Here is a 23,486-nt window from a genome sequence, read left to right as displayed (position 1 = left end):
ACCCTGCCCATAATGTGGTCAATCAAAAAAAATTGTCTAGTTGTGCTTGTGCCAAATTGTTGCACTGATGAATGACAAATGAGCCTTGTTTCAATGATAGATCAGCAACTTATCCCAGGTTCAGGTTCACATGTTTTCAATTTAGGAAACTGGAGTTATTTGGTAGGTTGCTTGGTTAATTTCATGGAAGTACTGTATTTGGCAACTTGAACCATTGGCATATTGCATGCAGAACATTATCCAACCCGGGAAGAAGAAAACACGACTACAGAGACTGATCATTCTATACAGACTAAGGCAAACTGTATTTGTACCTTGTTATAAAAACAAAAAAATATTACTTACTATTAGCACAATAGAGCATACCCTTACAACAAATGCAATATGTAAGTTAAAGCAAGATATTATTCTTGAAAAATTAGGCCACTGGTCAAGCTGTGCATTGTTTTTCCAACTTTCCCATGAGCAGCCTAGACATGGGCCAGCTATGGAATCTGCAAAAGACATTCACCAGCCAAGGGAGAAACTTAAATAAGGTGCAAGGAATGTTCCTCAAGTCTAAGTTGCCTAAAATACTGAAATAAATACAATTGTATTCTAACCCTCAAACCATCCCTGCAATTCTATTTTAAACGATTAAAGGCTCTATCTCTGACAGGCTTCATAAAAATTGACAAAATCCAATCAATTGACACCCAACAGTAAGAAAGTGGCAACTCTTAACACTTGTTGTCAATCACTCAGCCTAGTATCATAGAGTTAAACAGAGGGAAAATAAAGTCACATTATCCAAGCCAAACTTAGAGACCTGTGTAACATGACATCAATAGCACAAAACAAGTAAAAAAATACTATCCACCTTGATCCACCTGACTGACACCCAGTAATAAACACTGTATTGTTTGGTCTGTTATAAAGCATTAATAGGCCTATCCCGGAACAACCAAGTTGTTTGGACATACAGTAATGTGTTGTCTGTTCTGTTATAAAGCATTAAATTGTCCTATTCCCAGAAGAACCAAGCTGGACATACATTTACAACACTACAATACTGTATTTCATTCTGCAAACCAAGTCATGGATTTACAAACATTGCACATAATAATTTTGATCCTGAGCCCTCTAAAACAAGAACTTGTAGTCTACTCTATGAAAATGTAATTGAATGGACATATCAATCTGACATCTGTATAAATCTAATATTAATTAACTAAACAATACAGGGAACAAGAAAGAAAACAGAACTAACCCATGGGGGGGGTGACAATAGTGTCACTGCAGTTGTCCTTGATTAGAAAAAAAAAATATTGTGTGGTTTCCTGATTTAAGCTCCATGTAAGTGAAACAGTTGCCCTTAGGAAAAGGCACTTAAGCTGAATTTATTTAAATCAGTAGAAATACCATGTCATATAAAATTATCATATGAAACTTGTATGACTAATCTATGTCATGCTGCAAAAGAAGATGGAATTGTTGAAGCATATGTCAATATAATGGCAAATATACAGTATCATCAAAAATCTGCTGAATTGTCAACTCGAGAGCTTGGGACTATAAGGTTTTATCTGCAAAAACATGATTGAGATAATTGGTATTTAAAATACCACAATTCATGTTGTTAATTTCGAAAGAATACAAGATAAAAATTGCTGATACCATTCAAACCAATGAGAGTTCGGAACTTTTGAGTACTATATAGGCGGGGACTTGCTTTCATTCAGCCACAAGAGGATTAGTGAGGACGGGCACTGATGTTGGGCGAATAGGCCTGGCTCAATGTCGGCATTCCAATTCATCCCAAAAGTGTTCGATAGGGTTGAGGTCAGGGCTCTGTGTAGGCCAAGTTCTTCCACACCGATCTCGACAAACCCTTTCTGTATAGACCTTGCTTTGTACACGGGGGCATTGTCATGCTGAAACAGGAAAGGGCAGTCCCCAAACTGTTGCCACAAAGTTGGAAACACAGCATTTTCTAGAATGTCATTGTACGCTATACATTAACATTTCCCCTTCACTGGAACTAAGGGGCTTAGCCCGAACCATGAAAAACAGCCACAGACCATTAATCCTCCTCCACCAAACTTTACAGTTGACACTATGCATTGCGGCAGGTAGCGTTCTCCTGTGATCCGCCAAACCCATATTCGTCCTTCGGACTGCCAGATGGTGAAATGTGATTCATTCCTCCAGAGAACACGTTTCCACTGCTCCAGAGTCCAATGGTGGCGAGCTTTACATCACTCCAGCCAACGCTTGGCATTTCACATGGTGATGATCTTAGGTTTGTGTTTGGCAACTCAGCCATGGAAATCCATTTCATGAAGCTCCTAACGAACAGTTCTTGTGCTCACGTTGCGTCCAGAGGCAGGTTGGAACTCGGTAGCGAGTGTTGCAACTGAGGACAGACGATTTTTACACGCTTCAGCATTTGGTGGTCCCGTTCTATGAGCTTGTGTGGCCTACCACTTGTTTCCACTTCACAATAACAGCACTTACAGTTGACCGGGGCAGCCCTAGCAGGGCAGAAATTTGACAAAGTGACTTATTGGGGCTTCCCGGGTGGCGCAGTGGTCTAGGGCACTGCATCGCAGTGCTAGCTGCGCCACCAGAGTCTCTGGGTTCTCGCCCAGGCTCTGTCGCAGCCGGCCGCGACCGGGAGGTCCGTGGGGCGACGCACAATTGGGCTAGCGTCGTCCGGGTTAGGGAGGGTTTGGCCGGTAGGGATATCCTTGTCTCATCGCGCTCCAGCGACTCCTGTGGCGAGCCGGGCGCAGTGCGCGCTAACCAAGGGGGCCAGGTGCACGGTGTTTCCTCCGACACATTGGTGCGGCTGGCTTCCGGGTTGGAGGCGCGCTGTGTTAAGAAGCAGTACGGCTTGGTTGGGTTGTGCTTCGGAGGACGCGTGGCTTTCGACCTTCGTCTCTCCCGAACCCATACGGGAGTTGTAGCGATGAGACAAGATAGTAATTACTAGCAATTGGATACCACGAAAATTGGGGAGAAAAGGGGATAAAAAACAAATAAAAAAACTAAGTGACTTATTGGAAATGTGGCATCCTATGATGGTTACGTTGAAAGTCACTGAGCTCTTCAGTACGTGCCATTCTACTGCCAATGTTGGTCTATAGCGATTGCATGTCTGTGTGCATGACCTTATACACCTGTCAGCAACGGGTGTGGCTGAAATGGCAGAATCCACTAATTTGAAGGTGTCTCCACATACTTTTGGCCATGTAGTATATATGTCATGTTCTTAGCTTTAAGTGTAAATTACTTTTAGCAGCACATTAAAAATGTTCCTTCATCTATAGAAACCCCTTCAGAGAGAAATTCTGGGCCAGTAAAATCTTACTTACAGGAAGCACATGGACCATTTTCAACTGCCAGATAAACATTTCCAGTTAAAAGAACATATGGGATCCATCAAGAGGAAACTGAAGTAAAATAACTTTGACCATGCCCCTTTAATCTATTTGATTTTCAACTCTAATTTCCTTTGGGTCTCTAAAACTGTAATGGTAAAAAGAGAATGACTTTCCAAAGCCATGCTGATCACAGACTGTTTAGCAAAAAAAAAATCGACACTTACTGGTGTCTCTAATCTAGGACTTCTAAATCTTTACTGGAGAGTAAGTGACAGAAAATATCATGTATAAATCAAAGACCAGCATCAGTAACAAAATAGACATTTACATGTTGCTATATACAGTACTTTAACAATATTTTCCCAGCTTGCTTAATTGCATCCAGTTTCTCTCGCGACCAACAAAGTGGTTACCACAGAAACGCACAACATAGAATGCATAACAGCATAAGTAGGAATGAAGACAAAGGGACAGACAAAACTGGAATCACAATATGAGATTAACGTGATCCTTTTCTGAAAAACCTTGGCCGATCTACAAGGTTGGATGAGAACAAAAACTCCCAGAGTTTAACAAGTAAAAAATAAGAAGCCGCCAATGAGACCCTAGGTAAATACTGTTAAAAAAATGTAACACAAAGGAACTATTGGTCAAAACTATTGAGTTAGGAAACAGAAGCACAAAAGCCAGACTCCCTCCTTTCTATAAACTCAGCACTTCATAGGTTTCAGTTCTTGAAAAGGGAGAATAACACTGACTACCCCTATCCTCTCTCATCCTGAGGGACCAGGAAGGAGATCAGTTGGCCATATCACGACAGGAGTCCTCACAACTCAGACAGCAAGATCTTTTGTCCTCCTGTTTTACCACCATGTGATCTTGAACTCGTAGATGGGCCTCTTGCAGTAGTAGTGGTTGATGAGGTGTTTGTCACAGACACCGATGCATTGCTGGTCGGCGGTGATGCCACGCTCCGCCAGGTCACTAACGATGCAGTGGAGCAGGTCGTAAACGTCTGCCACCGCCTCCCAGGGCCCGAACGACACGTCCACCTCACAGTGGTGCTCGAACAGCTTGGCCTCACTCTCCGTGCGCTCGAAGCGCAATGAATTGAAGAGCGGCCGCTCATACGGTGTGATGGGCATCTCCTCCTTGTACACGCAAATCTTCAGCTTGGCAAAGCGCGCCTTCCTCTGCATGGCCCGCAGTTTGGCAATCTCCACGATGCGCTCCAGATTATCTGGAAACAAAACAAGGGATAACTAACTTCACTCCAGTTCTAACTTTTCTAAAGGAGTTAATTGACACATTTCTACTTTATTGAAGTATAAACTCTGAATATAGAAACAACTTCCATAGTCAATGTCACATAAATTTAAGCATGTTGTTGCGACATTACTATCTGTAATAAGGTTGACCCAGTTAGATTCAGTGTGTGAGATTATTGTGTTGGTTACCCTTGTAGTAGGGCAGGAGGTCGAGGAAGGCCTGGCGGACTTTCTCTCCTGTGAGTGGCTGAGTGTCCTCCAGGCTGTCCAACAGGGGACCAATAGCATAGTACTGGGCCTCCCTGTGTACCGCCCTCACACGATCCCTCTGAGGTAGTTCACCCTCGCGCAGGAAGTTCAGGATGTCCCTATACAAGGGACACGCAAACACACAAACATGTGTTGTTTTTTGTTAAAATTGCATCCACTATCCTCAATCTGTTCATTCAATGGCGGTTTCATGTCAAAAGTGTTGTAGAATAAGGGACTGGCATGCTCATTCACTATTATTAGCATGTAATAAGCATTTTTTGCTGCTGGCTATTTGAAGAGAGCTCACCCAAAATATGCCCCATCCCGGTCAATGAAGAAGCGACCTTCAGCATCACGTGGAATGTGATGGCGTCCACTAAACATGGCGGCGAGCATGGTGTCCTCATAGCGCCGTAAAGTGGACAGGCGGGTGGTGAAGTAGGTCCCGCCCACGTTGAGAGAAATAACCTCAGGAAACTACAGGTGATTGGGTAAAAAAATAAAATAAAATAAAAAAATCAGAAATAAGTGCATTATCCATTTTGGAAAATCTGTGCATAAAATACAGTACATGTATTTTTGTTAAAAAAAGTGTATATCTTTCATTCATATTGCATTATTGACACCATAATCATATTTTTTATTACTTTTGTATAGCATTAGAGCAATATTCCTGTGACATGTACAATAAATAATTATAATGTCATTGTCTTTTGTTTCCCTCTGCAGAAGATCCACAGTAGCATAATAACACTAGCAATAACAGGATGGGATTACTGAGGATAATATACTAATCACAGGGCAGATCTTGACAGGACACATTGGGCCCAACAACACAAGTGACAGTCACTGGACATGACACTATAAGCAAGGGCTTCCCTAGACACGAGTAAAGAAGGTCAATCCCAGCGAGGGGCTGTCACAAATAATAACAGCCATGTGATAAGAGCCAATTGGGACAAGGAGCCAGCCCTCTGTGTGGGTGGTGAACCAATCAGGGTAAAGATCACACTGGAAGAATAACTACATGGTTTATACATCTGTTGCCTGTGGAGATTGATCCATGGCATATCATTCAGAGGTGGAACGCGTGGGAAAGAAACGTTCGAAATAATGCTGAAATTCATAGACTAGGTGCAAAGATAAAGAGGAGATTCTCAGCGACAGCGACGTTTGACAATTCATATATCCATGGCCACCACTGCACTCACATCCTAAACCCATTTAATCCCCACAACGTTCCTAGAATAAACAACAACAAACGCCCATCTCGTCCTTACCTCTGGAGATGGAGATTCGTTAAAGGTGGTGCGAAGAGACTTGCCTAGATTTAGGTTCGGTGCGGGGGTGGCTGGCTTTCGGAAATCATCCTCCGCAGAGTCCGAACTCGACATTGCATCGCCTGGTTTATCAATCTCATTTGCGGCCGAGAATACCACCACCACTCTCGGCTGAGGGAGCGCTCGCCTCTCCTGAGCGAACCTCCTTACCCGTGAAGGAGCCACGGGTAACGGGCTGGAATTTATGAAAGAGAGCGGCGGTCGTTCTCCGTTAGAAGCCTCGTCAGATCCATAATGCTGCATGCACACACACCAGGTCTGCGAATGTGAGTCAGGTGAACTCAAGTCAATCCAATCGCCAAGGATAAAGCACAATCCACGTTTGCTTGTGAGGGGACAACACTGTCATCAACCTAGGGTGGGACCTGTCAGTTGATAGGGACGGACACTTACAATATGGTACGAGCTAGTCTACCTTATCTACTTTGCTTGAACTCCTACTAACCCTCTCTGACATATTGCAATACGGTAGCTTGGAGAAGCCCACGTTACGCACAGCGAGAACCTCAAACTGCTACGCCCACGGAACGTCTGTTCTGTGGGCTACTCTAGCCTACAGTGGGTTGCTTAGCCTACGTTAAATTCGTAGCTTATATCGGATTCATAAAATGCGTAAATTACGGTATACACAGAGACTAACCAATAGCAAACGTGAATTTATACAGAAAACACCACAAACCTTTAAAAAATGATTTGATATAGCCTACGAATAATAGTAGCCCAACAAGAAATGTGTGAAGATCAAATGTTGCTATCTCCAGATAGCACGACAAATCATAAAATACTGCTACAATGTAAACCTCATACTAGCAGTGATAATATTCACAGGTCATGTTGGCCGTGCATCACTAGGTTACTTAGCTATAGGTCTATTGTTACTTTTTGCTTGGCCTACATTAGAGGCGCAGTCTTGGCCATTGACTTTACGTCTCAGATGGGTTAGACATTGCACCCCGTCTTTTAAATAGTGTATTTTTATTGCACATTTATGACTAAGCAATACTTTACTTTATTCCAGGCTATAAAACTAGGCTAAATGTTCTTCTGCATTTTGCTAAATGTGTTAGATAGCCCTGTATTTTTTTTAAATGTCAATAAGACTACAGCTCCGCATAAGCCAACTCTCCCTTGATTCTGTAGTGACAAGATGCACATTAGTTAATGAAAATTCTGCATTTTTATCTGCCCTGTGTATTATTTAGCGGTCAGCTGTGTAGCCCACTTTCAGTTTCACATTCACTTGGCTTTTGCGCAAGTGTGCGCGCAAAATCAGGAAATATGTACCGGGACTGTATGTAGGTCTTTGTGCGGTGCCGAAGGTTGCTGTCAGAAAAGTCTGTTTATTTCCTCAACTTTAAATATTACAGGTATAGGATACACTGATCTGCAATACACCTACGGATAAGGAACAATATGGTTTGCAGAGCGTATAGGTTACACGTGTGAAGATAATCAGGAAAGTTACATAATACTTTTGTTCTACCTCTGCTGAGTTTTGGCAGGTAAAATACCGTGAAATGGTGTATCCGTGTCACATTGGATTGCCATAGGCCAGCAGAGCAGACAGTATTGTATCATGAGCAAGTTTGTTATTCTTCCTAAATAATTTAAAGAAGGTCCCTTTACTACAATGTATAAAGGCTATATGCGTTTACAAATATAGTACATATATTTATTTACCAGTTGAAAGGTGTGAGAACTGGGCCATAATAAATCTGCAAAACACCATGTACTCTCCTTACCCTCGTTTTATTCAGCCTCTGCCCAATTCTCAGTGTGTGTGTGTTTTAAGTGGCATTTTGGTGGCACAGAAATTATCAGGCATTTACCAAATGTATGTTAAATGGTAATTATACAAAAGCCTATGAATTAATTGTTTCGTTGAGATACATTCAAATAAGCATTACTACGCACAGTTGATGTAATTGAAAGTAGGTCTACCCATTGATACAGTGCTTTCAAAAAATATTCAGACCCCTTGACTTTTTCTGTATTTTGTTACAGCCTTATTTTAAAATATATATATATTTTAAATCCTCAATCTACACACAATACCACATAATGACAAAGCAAAAACAGGTTAAGACATTTTTGCAAATGTATTAAAAATAAAAAGCAGAAATACCTTATTTACGTAAGTATTCAGACCCTTTGCTATGACACTCGAAATTGAGCTTACTGCCAAAGGTGCTTCAACAAAGTACTGAGTAAAGGGTCTGAATACTTGTGTAAAAGTGAAATTTCAGTAAACATGTTTTTATACATTTTCAAACATTTCTAAAAACCTGTTTTCACTTTGTTATTATGGGCTATTGTCTGTACATTGATGAGGGAAAAAATAATTTAATCCATTTTAGAATAAGGCTGTAACAACAAAATGTGGAAAAAGTCAAGGGGTCTGAATACTTTCCCGAATACACTGTATAATGTACTGGTTAATACCAGGTAAATGCAGTGTAAACAGGTCAAACCTATAGTAAAGTGCTATAGGCCTACCAACATTTCCATGTCAACAGCTCAGCAGTTGCATGGAGTGAGGACCAAAGTCATTGAAAAGGCATCTACGGTCATTCTGGACCAACTGATGGATGACCTCTTGGAAGACAAGGTGCTGAACGATGGAGAGATAGAGGGGATAAAGAAGAAGTACAAGCAGAGGGCGGATAAGGCTCGCCAACTTATTGATAGTGTGCGGAGGAAAGGCAACATAGCCAGTGAGATGTTTCTCATACGACTCCAGGAACGAGACAACAATGTCTACAGCGAGCTAGGCTTGACCCCCAGGTCTACCTAATAAGGATGAGAGAACAAGGTTAGTCTGACATTTGACCCCTCACTTGTTGAGAAACCAGAGAAACCTTGGCTGCAATATAGTTCTTTTGACTTTTTTTTTTATCTCCACAGGGTCCAACTCTTGTCCCTCTCCTGAAATACCTGAATGTGCCACCCAATACACAGAAGCTGTTACTTCACACATGCCTTTTGGCCAAGGATTCTTAATTAAATGTCTTGATTTACTGTATTTTCAAACAAATGAAATATCACAATTTTTCTACCAAAATGTTAATAATGTTAATGTTAATAATCTAATAAATACTTTTATTTATTATTACATTTGACCATTGTGGCTCACATTTTTCATCGAATATTAGATGAATGATAAAAGAAATCTCAAACAAATCCAGAGATCAGTACCAGAGCGGCAACCATATATAGTGCATTCGGAAAGTATTCAGACCTCTTGACTTAAAAAAAAATAACATAACAGCCTTATTCTAAAATTGATTAAATAAAACATCTACACACAATACCATATACTGACGAAGTTAAAACAGGATTTTAGAAAATGTTGCAAATTTATAAAAAATTAAACAGAAATACCTTATTTACACAAGTATTCAGACCCTTTGCTAGGAGACTCAAAAGTGAGCGCAGGTGCATCCTGTTTCCATTGATCCTCCTTGAGATGTTTCTACAACTTGATTGGAGTCCACCTGTGGTAAATTCAATTGATTTGACATGATTTGGAAAGGCACATACCTATTTACATAAGGTCTCACAGTTGACAGTGCATATCAGAGTAAAAACAAAGGCATGAGGTTGAAGGAATTGTCCATAGAGCTCCGAGACAGGATTGTGTCAAGGCACAGATCTGGGGAAGGGTACCAAAACATTTCTGCAGCATTGAAGGTTTCCAAGAACACAGTGGACTCCATCATTCTGAAATGGAAGAAGTTTGGAACCACCAAGACTCTTCCTAGAGCTGGCCGCCTGGCCAAAAACTGAGCAATCGGAGGAGAATGGCTTTGGTCAGGGGGTTGACCAAGAACCCGATGGTCACTGACAGAGATCCAGAGTACTTGGGATGGGAGAACCTTCCAGAAAGACAAACATCTCTGCAGCACTCCACCAATCAGGCCTTTCTGGTAAAGTGGCCAGACGGAAGCCACTCCTCAGTAAAGGCACATGGCAGCCCGCTTGGAGTTCGCCAAAAGCCACCTAATGGACTCTGACCATGAGAAACAAGATTCTCTGGTCTGATGAAACCAAGATTGAACTCTTTGGCCTGAATGCCAAGTGTCACATCTGAAGGAAACCTGGCACCATCCCTACGGTGAAGCATAGTGGTGGCAGCATCATGCTGTGGGGATGTTTTTCAGTGGCAGGGACTGGGAGACTTGCCAAGATCGAGGGAAAGATGAACAGAGCAAAGTACAGAGAGCTCCTTGATGAAAACCTGCTCCAGAGTGCTCAGGACCTCAGACTGGGGCCAAGGTTCACCTTCCAACAGAACAACGACACTAAGCACACAGCCAAGACAATGCAGGCGTGGCTTCGGGACAAGTCTCTGAATGTCATTGAGTGGTTGAACCCTATCTAACATTTCTGTAGAGACCTGAAAATAGCTGCGCATCAACGCTCTCCATCCAACCTGACAGAGCTTGAGAGGATCTACAGAGAATGGGAAAAACTCCCCAAATACAGGTGTGCCAAGATTGTAGTGTCATACCCAAGAAGACTTGAAGCTGTAATCGCTGCCAAAGGTGCTTCAACAAAGTACTGAGTAAAGGGTCTGAGTACTTATGTAAATGTGATAAAAATCCCCCCCAAAAAGTTGTTTTGCTTTGTCATTATGGTGTATTGTATGTAGATTGATAAGGATAATTTAACTGAAAACTTTCCAAATGCACTGTACATGCTAGCTGGAGCCCCAGACATGTCTGATTACAACATCAGATCTACTCCTTGGATCTTTGACAAGAGGAAACATTCTCCAGTCTTACTGATGAATGATGCTCATTAATGCAGAACCATTAGGCTAGAAGCAGACAGTATGAGGGAAGCCACACTAACAAAGAACTTCCCCTGCTTCCCCTCACTCCTATTCATAAGATACAAACATGCTTTTTGCAGAGGAAAAACATAATTCAGCCTTGTAACCCAGATTCTCCTGGCTAGTGGAATTGATTGAATAGCATCATCAGTGTGTGCAGTCAAGTTGGTTGAGGCTGATCCCGCCAGAGGACTGCTGGGTGCAGTACAGTGATGTTGCACTGGTGGATTCCCCACCAAGGCCTTCTGTTTTTTTGTTGACCTAATTATTCAGTGCAGACAACATCTCTTGCAAGGAAATGTTCCCCTGTGTTCCTAGCCAGATGGAACATACTGTTTTTAAAGAGATGACAGGAAGTGTATCAAAAGAACAGAAATGAAATAATTAACACTTTAGTAAAAATTATATACCATATGGTGATAGAGTGGGGCCCGAAATTGACACTCCTGATAAAGATTAGCAAAAATGTCTGTAAAATAAATAATTCAAATACTGAGCTATATTGTACGTGGCCAAAGAGCTCTATTTTTCTGTAATCTGACCATAGCACTGGTTCCAATCCAAGTACCAATGCTGTTTAGAGAACTCCAGGCGTTTACATTTGTTGTATGATATGAAAATAGAGATCTTTGGCCCTGCAAACCAGTTGTGGGTTTGACGTAGAAATAAGGACACATAAGCTGAAAAGAACCCCATACCTACTGTAAATATGGTGGTGGACCTTTGATGTTATGGGGCTATTTTGCTTCCACTGGTCCTGGGGCCCTTGTTAAGGTTAATGACATCATGAACTTTACCCAGTACCAGAACATTTTAGCCCAAAATCTAGTTGCTTCTGCCAGGAGAGAAACTTGCCCGCCATTGGATATTCAAGCGAGACAATAAACCCAAGCACATATCCAAATTAACAAAGAAATTGTTCATTGACCACAAAAAAAAAATCAACATTTTGCAATGGCTAACTCAGTCTCTGGGCTTGAATCTCATTGAAAACTTGTGGTTTGAATTGAAGAGCGCAGTCCATAAGCGCAGATGAAGGATATCGAGGATCTGGAAAGATTCTGTACAGACGAATGGTCTAAGAGCCCTCCCAATGTGTCCTCCAATTTCATAATACATTTTAGAAAAAGGCTCAGTGTCGCTATCCTTGCAAGGTGAGATATTGAAAGCTATTGAAAACAAGGGTGTCAACAATTTTGACCCCTATCTTAAGAAATACAATTATTACTTGTTAAAATCTCTGAGAAATTGTATTATAAAATAATATACTTTCCCCCAAAAATGTTGTATACAATATAGCTTAGTATTAGATATACATTATACAGTCATTTGTGCTCATCTTTATTAAGGGTGTAAATAATTTTGGACCCCACTGTATATCATATCACAAATGGTGATATGATTAGGGTGCATTTCCACAACGTAACACTTGTTTATTTTGCAAACTATTACTTATTTACTTTGCAAAGTATCTTTGTGCCAAAATAAAAATGACGACAAGCTCAGTCCGATGATGCTGTGACACACCGCCCCAGACCATGACGGAACCGCGACTCGTCAGTGAAGAGCACTTTTTGCCAGTCCTGTCTGGTCCAGTGACGGTGGGTTTGTGCCCATAGGCGACTTTGTTGCCGGTGATGTCTGGTGAGGACCTGCCTTACAACAGGCCTACAAGCCAGCCTCTTGCAGACAGTCTCTGAGCACTGATGGAGGGATGTGCGTTCCTGGTGTAACTCGGACAGGTACAGGATGGCAACAACAACTGTCCTGCAGGTGTGATGTTTGGATGTACCGATCCTATGCAGGTGTTGTTACACGTGGTCTGCCACTGCGAGGACTGTCAGCTGCCCGTCCTGTCTCCCTGTAGCGCTGTCTTTGGCGTCTCACAGTACAGACATTGCAATTTATTGCCCTGGCCACATCTGCAGTCTTCATGCCTCCTTGCAGCATGCCTAAGGCACGTTCACACAGATGAGCAAGGACCCTGGGCATCTTTCTTTAGGTGTTTTTCAGAGTCAGTAGAAATAACACTAAAGAGGCCTAAGTTCATAGCTGTGACCTTAATTGCCTACCGTCTGTAAGCTGTTAGTGTCTTAACGACAGTTCCATGTTCATTAATTGTTTATGGTTCATTGAACAAGCATGAGAAACAGTGTTTAAACCCTTTACAATGTAGATCTGTGAAGTTACTTGGATTTTTACAAATTATCTTTGAAAGACAGGGTCCTGAAAAAGGGGTGTTTATTTTTTGCTGAGTTTGTGATAAGTGCATTGTAATGTAAAATATGACCAACACAAATTACTTTTTAGCTTTATGCATTAACATGTTTTATGTGAATTTAACTGAACTTGTTTTTAATCATCTTTATCGCAAATATGATTCCCTTTTGAGTTTTAAGGGGAACCCTTTTAATCAGATAATAAAAGCCCTCATTTTACATAGCATACTGGCAGCATACATGCACAGTGATTAATGTGAACACCAGTGTCAGTTCACAGCATGCCCTAATGAAAAATGTTCACTTCAAAAAGGCAGAGTTAACACCCTAGAAAAATAATTCCTCTATGTTTGACAAACAGTGACAAAACAGGTCTGACTCGAATGCTGCTTTCTAATCTCTCATCTAATTGCACCTCGTGAGCAGCAACAGACAAATGACTTTCAGGCAAGTCATTACTGTCAGTTATTATCTTCACTAGCGTATAAACAATTGCAATCTTCTTGTCTAGGCCTACTACTGTCATTAGCCTACTCTGGGCCCGAAAGGCCACATTTACTGAGTGATTTTTTTCAGTTAAGGATAACAGACAAAAGCTAAAACATGCCTTAATTTACAAGAATAACCTATTGCTTCTAATCTATTGCTAAAATAAGCTACCTGCTGCCTTTGGGGAGGCAGGTAGCCTAGCGGTTAGAGTCCAAATCCTGGGTCAGACGGGAAAAATCTGTCAGGAAGTAAGATCCCTTTGCCTGTCGTTGTGCCCCTTGAGCAAGGGACTTAACACCCCACAACTACAGCTCCCCAGGCGTCCAGTGTGGCAGCCCCCCTCACCTCTCCAAAACCTGTATGTGTGTCTTTCGGAGGGGTTGGATTAAAATGGAAGCTCAATTTCGATTGGACCTTGTGTGCAATTGACCAATAAAAGCAATCTTAATTTAAATCACTTAAATCTATTATGAATGTTCTACTTTGTGTGTTATTCCTTCTTATGCAAACATTGCACCTACTACATCTGTAGTCAATGACAACTACAGCATCTTTTCACAGTTTCTCTCCCAACCCTGTACCAGGGTACCTACTCCCTTACAATTGTAGTGGCAGTGCTATATAAAGACTAGCTGAGCACAAGGAAGATATTCAGTGTGTTACAGAGGGAGAAAAAGAACAAACAGGTCACACTGAGTCATTCCCACAGCTCCCATGGCTGCTGGGAGCGGAACTGAGGAGTGATAGCACAATGACAGCCAAGTGTCTATAAATATAATGCACTACACTCAATACCAGGGAGCATTGCGGTTGTGTGAATTCTTACAGTGAGTGTGCAACACACACACGGGACCAAATCAGAGTGCAGGGTTATGATGAAATTATGAAGAGACCATCAGAGAGCATGGTTATAAAGATGTCATCATGAAGAAACCAATCAGAGAGCAGAGTTAAGACGATTTCACATCCATAAATACTTCAAGACGAGCAAGCACACACTTTCTGTTACCGGATTTTTGTGTTTAATGACTAAAATATGTATACATTTGACTTAGAATTATAACTCATAAATGTTGAATGTTATGTGTTCCTTGTTAGAAGGAATGGGTTTATCTTCAGACAGGCTAGAATGATGTCTCTACCCAGGGAGGGGAAAGACCTTGGGTTGGTTGTAGATAGTTTAACAGGTGGCAGACAGTAATGAGAACTCGAACTGTATTGCCATTGTATCCGAGAGGAGGTTGGACATTAAAACCTATGACATCATCTTTATTATATAACCTGATGTAAAATGTATTATGATCAGTACTCTCGAGAATAAACGCTATTGATTGATTTTAAGACTGGCATCTGTCCATTTTATGCTGATAATTATCTTACAAATTCTTATTTATGGGCAGAGGGTTTTAATTGAATTGGTTAATAAAAACAGGAATCAAAATTCCTTTAACACTTTCTTTAAAAAATGTCATTTTCTAGTTATTGATAGATATACAGTGGCTTGCGAAAGTATACACCCCCTTGACATTTTTCCTATTTTGTTGCCTTACAACCTGGAATCAAAATTGATTTTTTGGGGGGTTTGTATCATTTGATTTACATAACATGCCTACCACTTTGAAGAGTCACAATAAAAAGTATTTTTCAACAAACAAGAAATTAGACAAACTGAACTTGAGCTTGCATTACTATTCACCCTCTCAAAATCAATACTTTGTAGAGCCACCTTTTGTTGAAATTACAGTTGCAAGTCTCTTGGGCTATGTCTCTATAAGCTTGGCACATCTAGCCACTGGGATTTGTGCCATTCTTCAAGGCAAAACTGCTCCAGCTCCTTCAAGTTGGATGGGTTCCTGCTGGTGTACGGAAATCTTTAAGTCATACCACAGATTCTCAATTGGATTGAGGTCTGGGCTTTGACTAGGCCATTCAAATGTTTCCCCTTAAACCACTCAAGTGTTGCTTTAGCAGTATGCTTAGGGTCATTGTCTTTCTGGAAGGTGAACCTCCGTCCGATTCTCAAATCTCTGGAAGACTGAAACAGGTTCCCCTCAATAATTTCCCTGTATTTAGTGCCATCCATCATTCCTTCAATTCTGACCAGTTTCCCAGTCCCTGCCAAAGAAAAACATCCCCACAGCAAGATGCTGCGCCCACCATGCTTCTCTGTGGGGATGGTGTTTTCGGAGTAATGGGAGGTATTGGGTTTGCGCCAGACAGTGTTTTCCTTGATGTTTTCCTTTAGTCTCATCTGACCAGAGTACCTTCTTCCATATGTTTGGGGAGTCTCCCACATGCCTTTTGGCGAACACCAAACGCCTTTGCTTATTTTTTCTTTAAGCAATGGCTTTTTTCTGGCCACTCTTCCGTAAAGCCCAGCTCTGTGGAGTGTACGGCTTAAAGTGGTCCTATGGACAGATACTCCAATCTCCGCTGTGGACCTTTGCAGCTCCTTCGAGGTTATCTTTGGTCTCTGTTGCCTCTGATTAATGCCCTCCTGCCAGGTCTGTGTGTTTGGTGGGCAGCCCTCTCTTGGCAGGTTTGTTGTGGTGCCATATTCTTTCCATGTTTTAATAATGGATTGAAATGGTGCTCCGTGGGATGTTTAAAGTTTCTGATATTTTTGTTGTAACCCAACCCTGATCTGTACTCTTCAAACAGGTCAGGGACAAAGTTGTGGAGAAGCTCCTTGGTCTTCATGGTGCCGCTTGCTTGGTGTGCCCCTTGCTTAGTGGCGTTGCAGACTCTGGGGCCTTACACCTGTACTGAATATATACTGAGATCATGTGACAAAGGCTCTGGAGCAACGAACCGCCCTTGCTGTCTCTGCCTGGCCGGTTCCCCTCTCTCCACTGGGATTCTCTGCCTCTAACCCTATTACAGGGGCTGAGTCACTGGCTTACTGGTGCTCTTTCATGCCGTCCCTGGGAGGGGTGCGTCACTTGAGTGGGTTGAGTTACTGACGTGATCTTCCTGTCTGGGTTGGCGCCCCCCCTTGGTTTGTGCTGTGGTGGAGATCTTTGTTGGCTATACTCGGCCTTGTCTCAGGATTATAAGTTGGTTGTTGAAGATATCCCTCCAGTGGTGCGGGGGCTGTGCTTTGGCAAAGTGGGTGGGGTTATATCCTTCCTATTTGGCCCTGTCCGGAGGTATCTTCGGATGGGGCCACAGTGTCTCCTGCCCGCTCCTGTCTCAGCCTCCAGTATTTATGCTGCAGTAGTTTGTGTCGGGGGGCTAGGGTCAGTTGGTTATACCTGGAGTACTTCTCCTGTCTTATCCAGTGTCCTGTGTGAATTTAAGTATGCTTTCTCTAATTCTCTCGTTCTTTCTCTCTGAGAACCTGAGCCCTAGGACCATACGTCAGGACTACCGGGCATGACGACTCCCTGCTGTCCCCAGTCCACCTGGCCTTGCTGCTATTCCAGTTTCAACTGTTCTGCCTGCGGTTACGGAACCCCTACCTGCTGTTTTCAACTCTTAATGATCGGCTATGAAAAGCCAACAGATTTATTCCTGATTATTATTTGACCATGCTTGTCACTTATGAACATCTTTGAACATCTTGGCATAGTTCTGTTATAATCTCCACCCGGCACAGCCAGAAGAGGACTGGCCACCTCTCAGCCTGGTTCCTCTCTAGGTTTCTTCCTAGGTTTTGGCCTTTCTAGGGAGTTTTTCCTAGCCACCGTGCTTCTTCACCTGCATTCTAGCTGTTTGGGGTTTTAGGCTGGGTCTCTGTACAGCACTTCGAGATATTAGCTGATGTACGAAGGGCTATATAAAATAAACTTGATTGATTGAGATTGCACACAGGTGGACTTTAAATAATTATGTGACTTCTGAAGGTAATTGGTTGCACCAGATCTTATTTAGGGGCTTCATAGCAAAGGGGGTGAATACATATGCATGCACCACTTCTCTTTTTTAGTTTGTAGATTTTTTTAAACATTTGACTATTTTGTGTATGTCCATTATATGAAAGGGTTTTATTCCCTATATGTGAGCTCTATATTGGAGTCATTCTTTAATTGCCTGTTTAAATTGCGACTCCTCTCAACCTTGACCTGCTGTACTTCATCTGACCAAGTGGTGGCAATATTGTACAATGTACAGGCTGTCATTCAGGAAGGGGCCTATACGCTGGCCTTAGGTCAGTTACGCCTTTAACTTATGATAATAATGGTCAGGAATTAGAGAGTGTAAGTTGATCCTAGATCTGCACCTATGTAGATGTAGCCCAGCAGAGAGCAGTAGGCTTGATGCATGCTGTTCTGTCACAGCAGCAATGATGAAGGTAGATAGATACATACAGAGGACCTCAATGAGAGCAGGTCACATAAGGTCATGCATGGTTTGAAAATGCAAGTAAACACAGTTTGTGCATCTTTTTTTGTGACAGTTTAATTTCCCCACCTATAACACTACATATGCATTTTTTTTGCTACTGGAGATTAACAGTAGCAAATTGCCCAATTAGTCACTTTTTCCACAGAGGTCTCCAGAGATTAATTGACATCAATATGTGACATCTTCGCTTTGACCGTGCGTTTATGAGTCCAATATTTAGTCTGGTTTGGAGCTGGAAGAGAGCTGACCAATATGAAGACAGGCACGGCTCCCCATTGCACAGACAACTGTAAAAGCATTACTCCTGTGTGAGCAGGGTCTTCCATCCCATCCTGCACTGTGGCTGTTCAGACACAAGGGGGTGTATTATACATCTAAAATGTTATGTATGCTTTGCATACAGACTGATCACTAGAAAAGACAGCAATTTCGGATGTTTGAAATAGTCCTGAGAAAAACGATTTGCCTTCCTCTTCGCTTACCCCCCCAAAATGAAAAGGATTGCCCAGTACAGGGAGTGAACTCGTGATGTTCGGTTCCGGAACACGCTGCTTAGACCACTGGGCTACGAAAGTGCTCTAGCAAGCCGTGAGAATATTGATAATACCCCATGGTATCTACCTCAATAGTGTCGTTTTGAATTATTTTGTTTTAAGCTTTCCCCCAAACCACAGCCTTAACCACACAGAATGAACACCTAAAATTAACCCTTTGAGTTGTTTCTGTTTTAAACCTGTAACCACGCGGAACGAACCCTGTAACCACGCGGAATTAACGCTTAATTTTTGGGGGACGTTCATCCATAATATGTCGAATTTCGAAGGGAAACTATGATATCTTGTTAATGTATGACACAATCTTCTCATTGAACCACTGGAGGGAGAAAGAGGCACTCCTATGGGCCTGAGTCACATACCTATCACGCAATCTTTATATTGGGAATGACATGCACATTAGACCATGACACCTCCCGTCAATTTACCTCACATCAACATGAAGCCACGTCATGCAACGTTACAGCTAACACAATACTCACATCAGGTCACATTGAGAGTTAGTATTTGACTTACCCTCCTTGCTTTACTCTGGTACTTCACTGCCTTCTTGGTGTCAGACACAGCACTCTCTACATAGTCCACTGAGTGCTCCACATTGTACTCTATACGATCTATTATCTCCCCCTGGTAGGGTGGGGTGGGGGGGGGGGGGGGGGGGGAGAAGAGAAGTTAAATTGAGGAGCATGGAGAGTGAGGGATTTCAATGTTGTAGGATTCTTGGTTAAACTTGGAACATTGCTATCCTAGAGACATTATACATCAGAAGTAAGACTATAGTATCTGAGGGGTGATAGAGACTGGTTTTTACATCAGAAGTTAATGGTTATCTGTAGGAGCCAGATGGCTTTGGAATGTGCTGGGTAGACAGGAGGCAGTGACAGGATTGCTATAGGTGATATGGGTGGAGATCTTTGGATTAGACATCAAGGGGGTTGAGGTCAGGTCAGATCCCCTTAAGGGAGAAACAATGGTTTATTACCCTATCACATCGTCTTCCTGGCAATCCATAAGAGATGTAAGGATTGGAGAGAAGGAGGAGTGCCTAAATTGGAGTATATATACATACTTGTGGTGGTGGAAACGTTTTGTCTGAACGCAGCTGTTTTGACCCTCTGGGAAAAACTAAACTTGGTTTCATAATGTCCGTTGAGTTTTCTACTCTGAGAATTAGAGCCTAACAGGGTTTCCTAATTGGTATGTGTGTAGTCTTAATTTGTGTGTTAGCCAGTCAGTGTGTATAGAGTCCTACCTGGCTCTCCACCAGCATGACCATATCCATGAACATGTCATGAAGTTCTCTGATGCTGTTCTCCAGCTTGAAGATCTCAGTGTGTCTCGTCTCAATCTCATTCATGGCCTGCTGGGTGATGTTGGAGTCCATGATGATCTAGAAGAGACAGACACAGTTCATGTGTCATCACACACTCATACCCACTCACAAGTTCTCCCCTTGTAGGTGTGGCATACTCAGTTGGAATGCCACACCTCGCCAACAGAGAGATATCTTGTCTTCTATTGTGTATGATTCTCAGACAATTGTATGTAATTGCCTGTGTATTGGCTCGTTGTGTGTGTGTGTGTGGTCACGCACCCTTGAAGTGAAGATGGCAGGATTGTCACTCCCCAGCATGCTCTCTAGTTCCTCATTAGTTGTGTTCCTACCAGCTACAATAACACAATCCATGGAGTTGGTCTTCAACAACAGCAATTGGGTATATGTAGCACAAAAGAAGACAAAAGATTTTTAAACAGCAACACATCTCAAAGTGATCCAACTGGGAATGGCCAACGATAATTGAGAAAGACACACCGAATATATTTTAGCTAACTAAGTAAAAAGTTAAACATGTTGGCCACCCAACCACCACACACACATCCACACAATTTAACGAACACACACATCTATCAACACAGTGTTATATCTCATTTTCCTTCTCCCAAGACATGTTGATGGGCTGCCTACAAGGTGGCGTGGGCCTGTCATTGTGACAGGCTAAAGGAGCCTTCTCAGGGCTGCTGTGTGTGCGCGCACGCTCTCTCGCCACTAATCACGATGGCAGAGAGTGGGCGTCCACAACCCCATCAAGGCAAATGGGCTGGGGAGGTGACGATCAGATAGAAAGAGAGAGAGAAAGAGGCGTCAGTGTAGGATTAATCACAGGCTAGTCTCATCTGCCTGTTTCCATCTCTGCCTTTTTCCATCTCTGCCGAACCCAGCCCCTGATGGGAGACCCACGCAGCCTGTTTCAATGGCAGTATGTCAGATTTCCTGTTTGAAAAAGCTAAGATGGGACTGAAAAAACATATAATAGTTCATGAACTACCGTGGCGTAATGAGTTTATGGTGCCTCCTATTACCTATTAATAACATTTGCTATAAGCATTCATAAAAATGTTATATTATATATTCCTAATAGAATAGGACTGTCTATTGGTTAGATCGGAATTTTGCCTTCTGCCTTTCCCAAAACACGCATACGTTGAGAGGCGGTCAGCAGCAGTGCAGCATCCCTAGATGGAGAGCAATTGTATGCAAAACGTGCCTTACTCAAGGGCACAACGGCAGGAAATGATACATGGAATTAGAGAGGAGCAGCCTTCCAGCTGCCAATTCAGTTCCATTCCTATTTTTGTGTTGCCTGGGTCTTGTGTGCAATTAAGTTGAAAGATTAGTGGAATCTGTGTAGGTAGCTGGACAGGTAGGATGACTGACAGTGAAGGTGAACAGGTGGTCACGTGTCAGGTGACAAGAATGGATGAGACTGAGGCAGGAATTCCTTTAACCATAAAGTGGTATATTTACTAAGTAGTCTGTGCTGCATAAAAGGAAACAAAATAACATGTATCCAATCAAATTCATAATCACAAAGATCAAATCATAACAATCAGTCATTATTAACATAATTAGGGAATTCAACAATCCAGTTCATTTAGAAGTCAATAGTAATCACTCGTGAGTCATTTAGGCTCTTAACTATTTATCATAAATCATGATAGAATACAAACAGTGAATGGTCATTCAATCTATAATCCCCTTTAGTCTGATATCAAAGTCGATCAGTTAGCAAACAATGACGTTTCTCATGTGACCCTTTCAATTGTCTTCATGTGTATATGTAATTAATTTAATTACATATTAACCATATCGATTGCATAATTGGCCTATGAGGATCCGTAGGGCCGCGATCATTGACAATTCACATTACACGCGCTCCGCGATAATAACTGTAAACAATAACTGATGGCCCACTCTCCCGATCGCAACAGATAGTTCAGATGAAAGGTAACAGAGTCGGTGGACTTACGTGGATTCATGGACGCACAAAACTTCTGGAGCAGACGGAGTTAAGGAAGAGAAAGCAGCGAGATCAGGCGATGGCGTTTTCCTCCTTTTATGTGGATGAGATCTGTCGGTCATTGCCACCTGACCTAATTAAAGCGCCCCTGGCCCAGCTGAGTAAGTGGCCATGAATTAAAGGATTATTCCACCAACTCCATGGGCTTTTTCTACAAAGTGCTTTGCTCAAGGTCCGCCTCTCTAACCTCTAGGTTACTGCCACCCAAATGCATTACACATACCCTTTGATGAATACGGTATGGACGTTTTTGTTTCACTCAGTAAATGTGTCTTAGTGATTGAATTCATCCAAACAGGAATCCATGGGAACCTGTTGTAGAGTTCTATAATGGTTGTATTACAGACAGATTAAGTTAACAGCATCACTATTTGAAATAAAGTATGCACACGGAACATTGCTTCCCTGTCGTTCCACAGATTTCCTATGCCTGCTAGCAAGAAGCAGACATGTGTTTGGGATATATTGTGCATCTGTTGGCAATAGGGGGGCCTAATTCACTCTTCCATCCGGGACCTAATTCACTCTTCCATCCGGGGCCTAATTCACTCTTCCATCCAGGGGAAAATGTATATTTCAAGTCTGTAACCTTAGTGATCGACCATGTGATTCAATTGCTGTCTGCGTGCTGTGGCAGATAAATGGTGAAGCTTTACAGTGGGGTGATCATCTACTGGCTGCTAGTGACAACAATTCATCAGTGCTGGAAAAAGGCCACACCGTGCGATGGCCACACATATGCGTACAAAGACACACACACTTGTGCTGGCACGCATACACACATATAGACATAAGGCCTGAAAAAAGACCTCTGCCGCCCTCCCAGTGTCCTTCTGTCCTCCCACTTTTGAATCCATCAAACCTCAGCCATTGCCATACCCAATAACAGTGGCTCTCTCTTTCCACTCCCGTTTCGGACCATGTGCAGCACTTCTTCAAGAAAGGCTGAATAACTCACGTCACCTGTTTGGCAAATTTGTCAATTTATAAACCTAGAGGTTTAGGAGGTAGCGAGTAGTGACATTATTATATTTTTCCCAACATGTTAATCTGCAAGTCCTAACCTCTTGGTCCGGCTAAATTATGAGTGCACACTTTCACTAATTGCCATTGGGGGGAGTGAGTGTCATGACTGACTCATTCCTGATTGGCATGGACAAAGTAACACTTTCCGTGGCAACCCAGCATCCAAACAAACTTTATTTTCCACATGCGCCGAATACAAGTGTAGACTTTACCGTGAAATGCTTACTTACAAGCCCTTAACGAACAGTGCAGTTCAAGAAGAAAATATTTACCGAGTAGGCTAAAAATAAAAAGTTGTAATAAATAAGTAACACAATAAGAATAACATTAACGAGGCTATATACAGGGGGCACCAGTTGGGGGGGGGGGGTCAATGTAAATTGTCCGTAGGCAATTTTTATGAATTGTTCAGCAGTCTAATGGCAAAGGGGTA

General features: G+C 42.2%; 1 protein-coding gene across 3 annotated transcripts; it reads right to left on the bottom strand.

The window, feature by feature from the left end:
* Positions 1-278: 278 nt before the first annotated feature.
* On the bottom strand, positions 279-23,385 carry LOC129868370 (BTB/POZ domain-containing protein KCTD7). Of its 3 annotated transcripts, XM_055942298.1 has the most exons (7): positions 21,977-23,384; positions 20,263-20,364; positions 19,921-20,058; positions 19,185-19,295; positions 5,193-5,362; positions 4,823-5,001; positions 279-4,605 (listed from the first exon to the last, which is right to left on the bottom strand). In XM_055942298.1, exons 2-7 carry the CDS (start codon positions 20,353-20,355, stop codon positions 4,229-4,231), a joined length of 1,068 nt encoding a protein of 355 aa, XP_055798273.1. In that variant the 5' UTR covers positions 20,356-20,364; positions 21,977-23,384; the 3' UTR covers positions 279-4,228. The 3 variants fall into 3 exon arrangements, with proteins under 3 accessions (XP_055798273.1, XP_055798272.1, XP_055798274.1); XM_055942297.1 differs by having other exon boundaries at positions 20,263-23,385; XM_055942299.1 differs by lacking the exons at positions 19,185-19,295; positions 19,921-20,058; positions 20,263-20,364; positions 21,977-23,384 and adding an exon at positions 6,166-6,476.
* Between the last annotated feature and the right edge of the window lie 101 nt (positions 23,386-23,486).

This window comes from Salvelinus fontinalis, chromosome 13, assembly GCF_029448725.1.
Source record: "Salvelinus fontinalis isolate EN_2023a chromosome 13, ASM2944872v1, whole genome shotgun sequence".
NCBI classification, from domain to species: domain Eukaryota; kingdom Metazoa; phylum Chordata; class Actinopteri; order Salmoniformes; family Salmonidae; genus Salvelinus; species Salvelinus fontinalis.
Note: the sequence above shows the minus strand (reverse complement) of the source record. Positions and strands in the feature narration are given on the sequence as shown.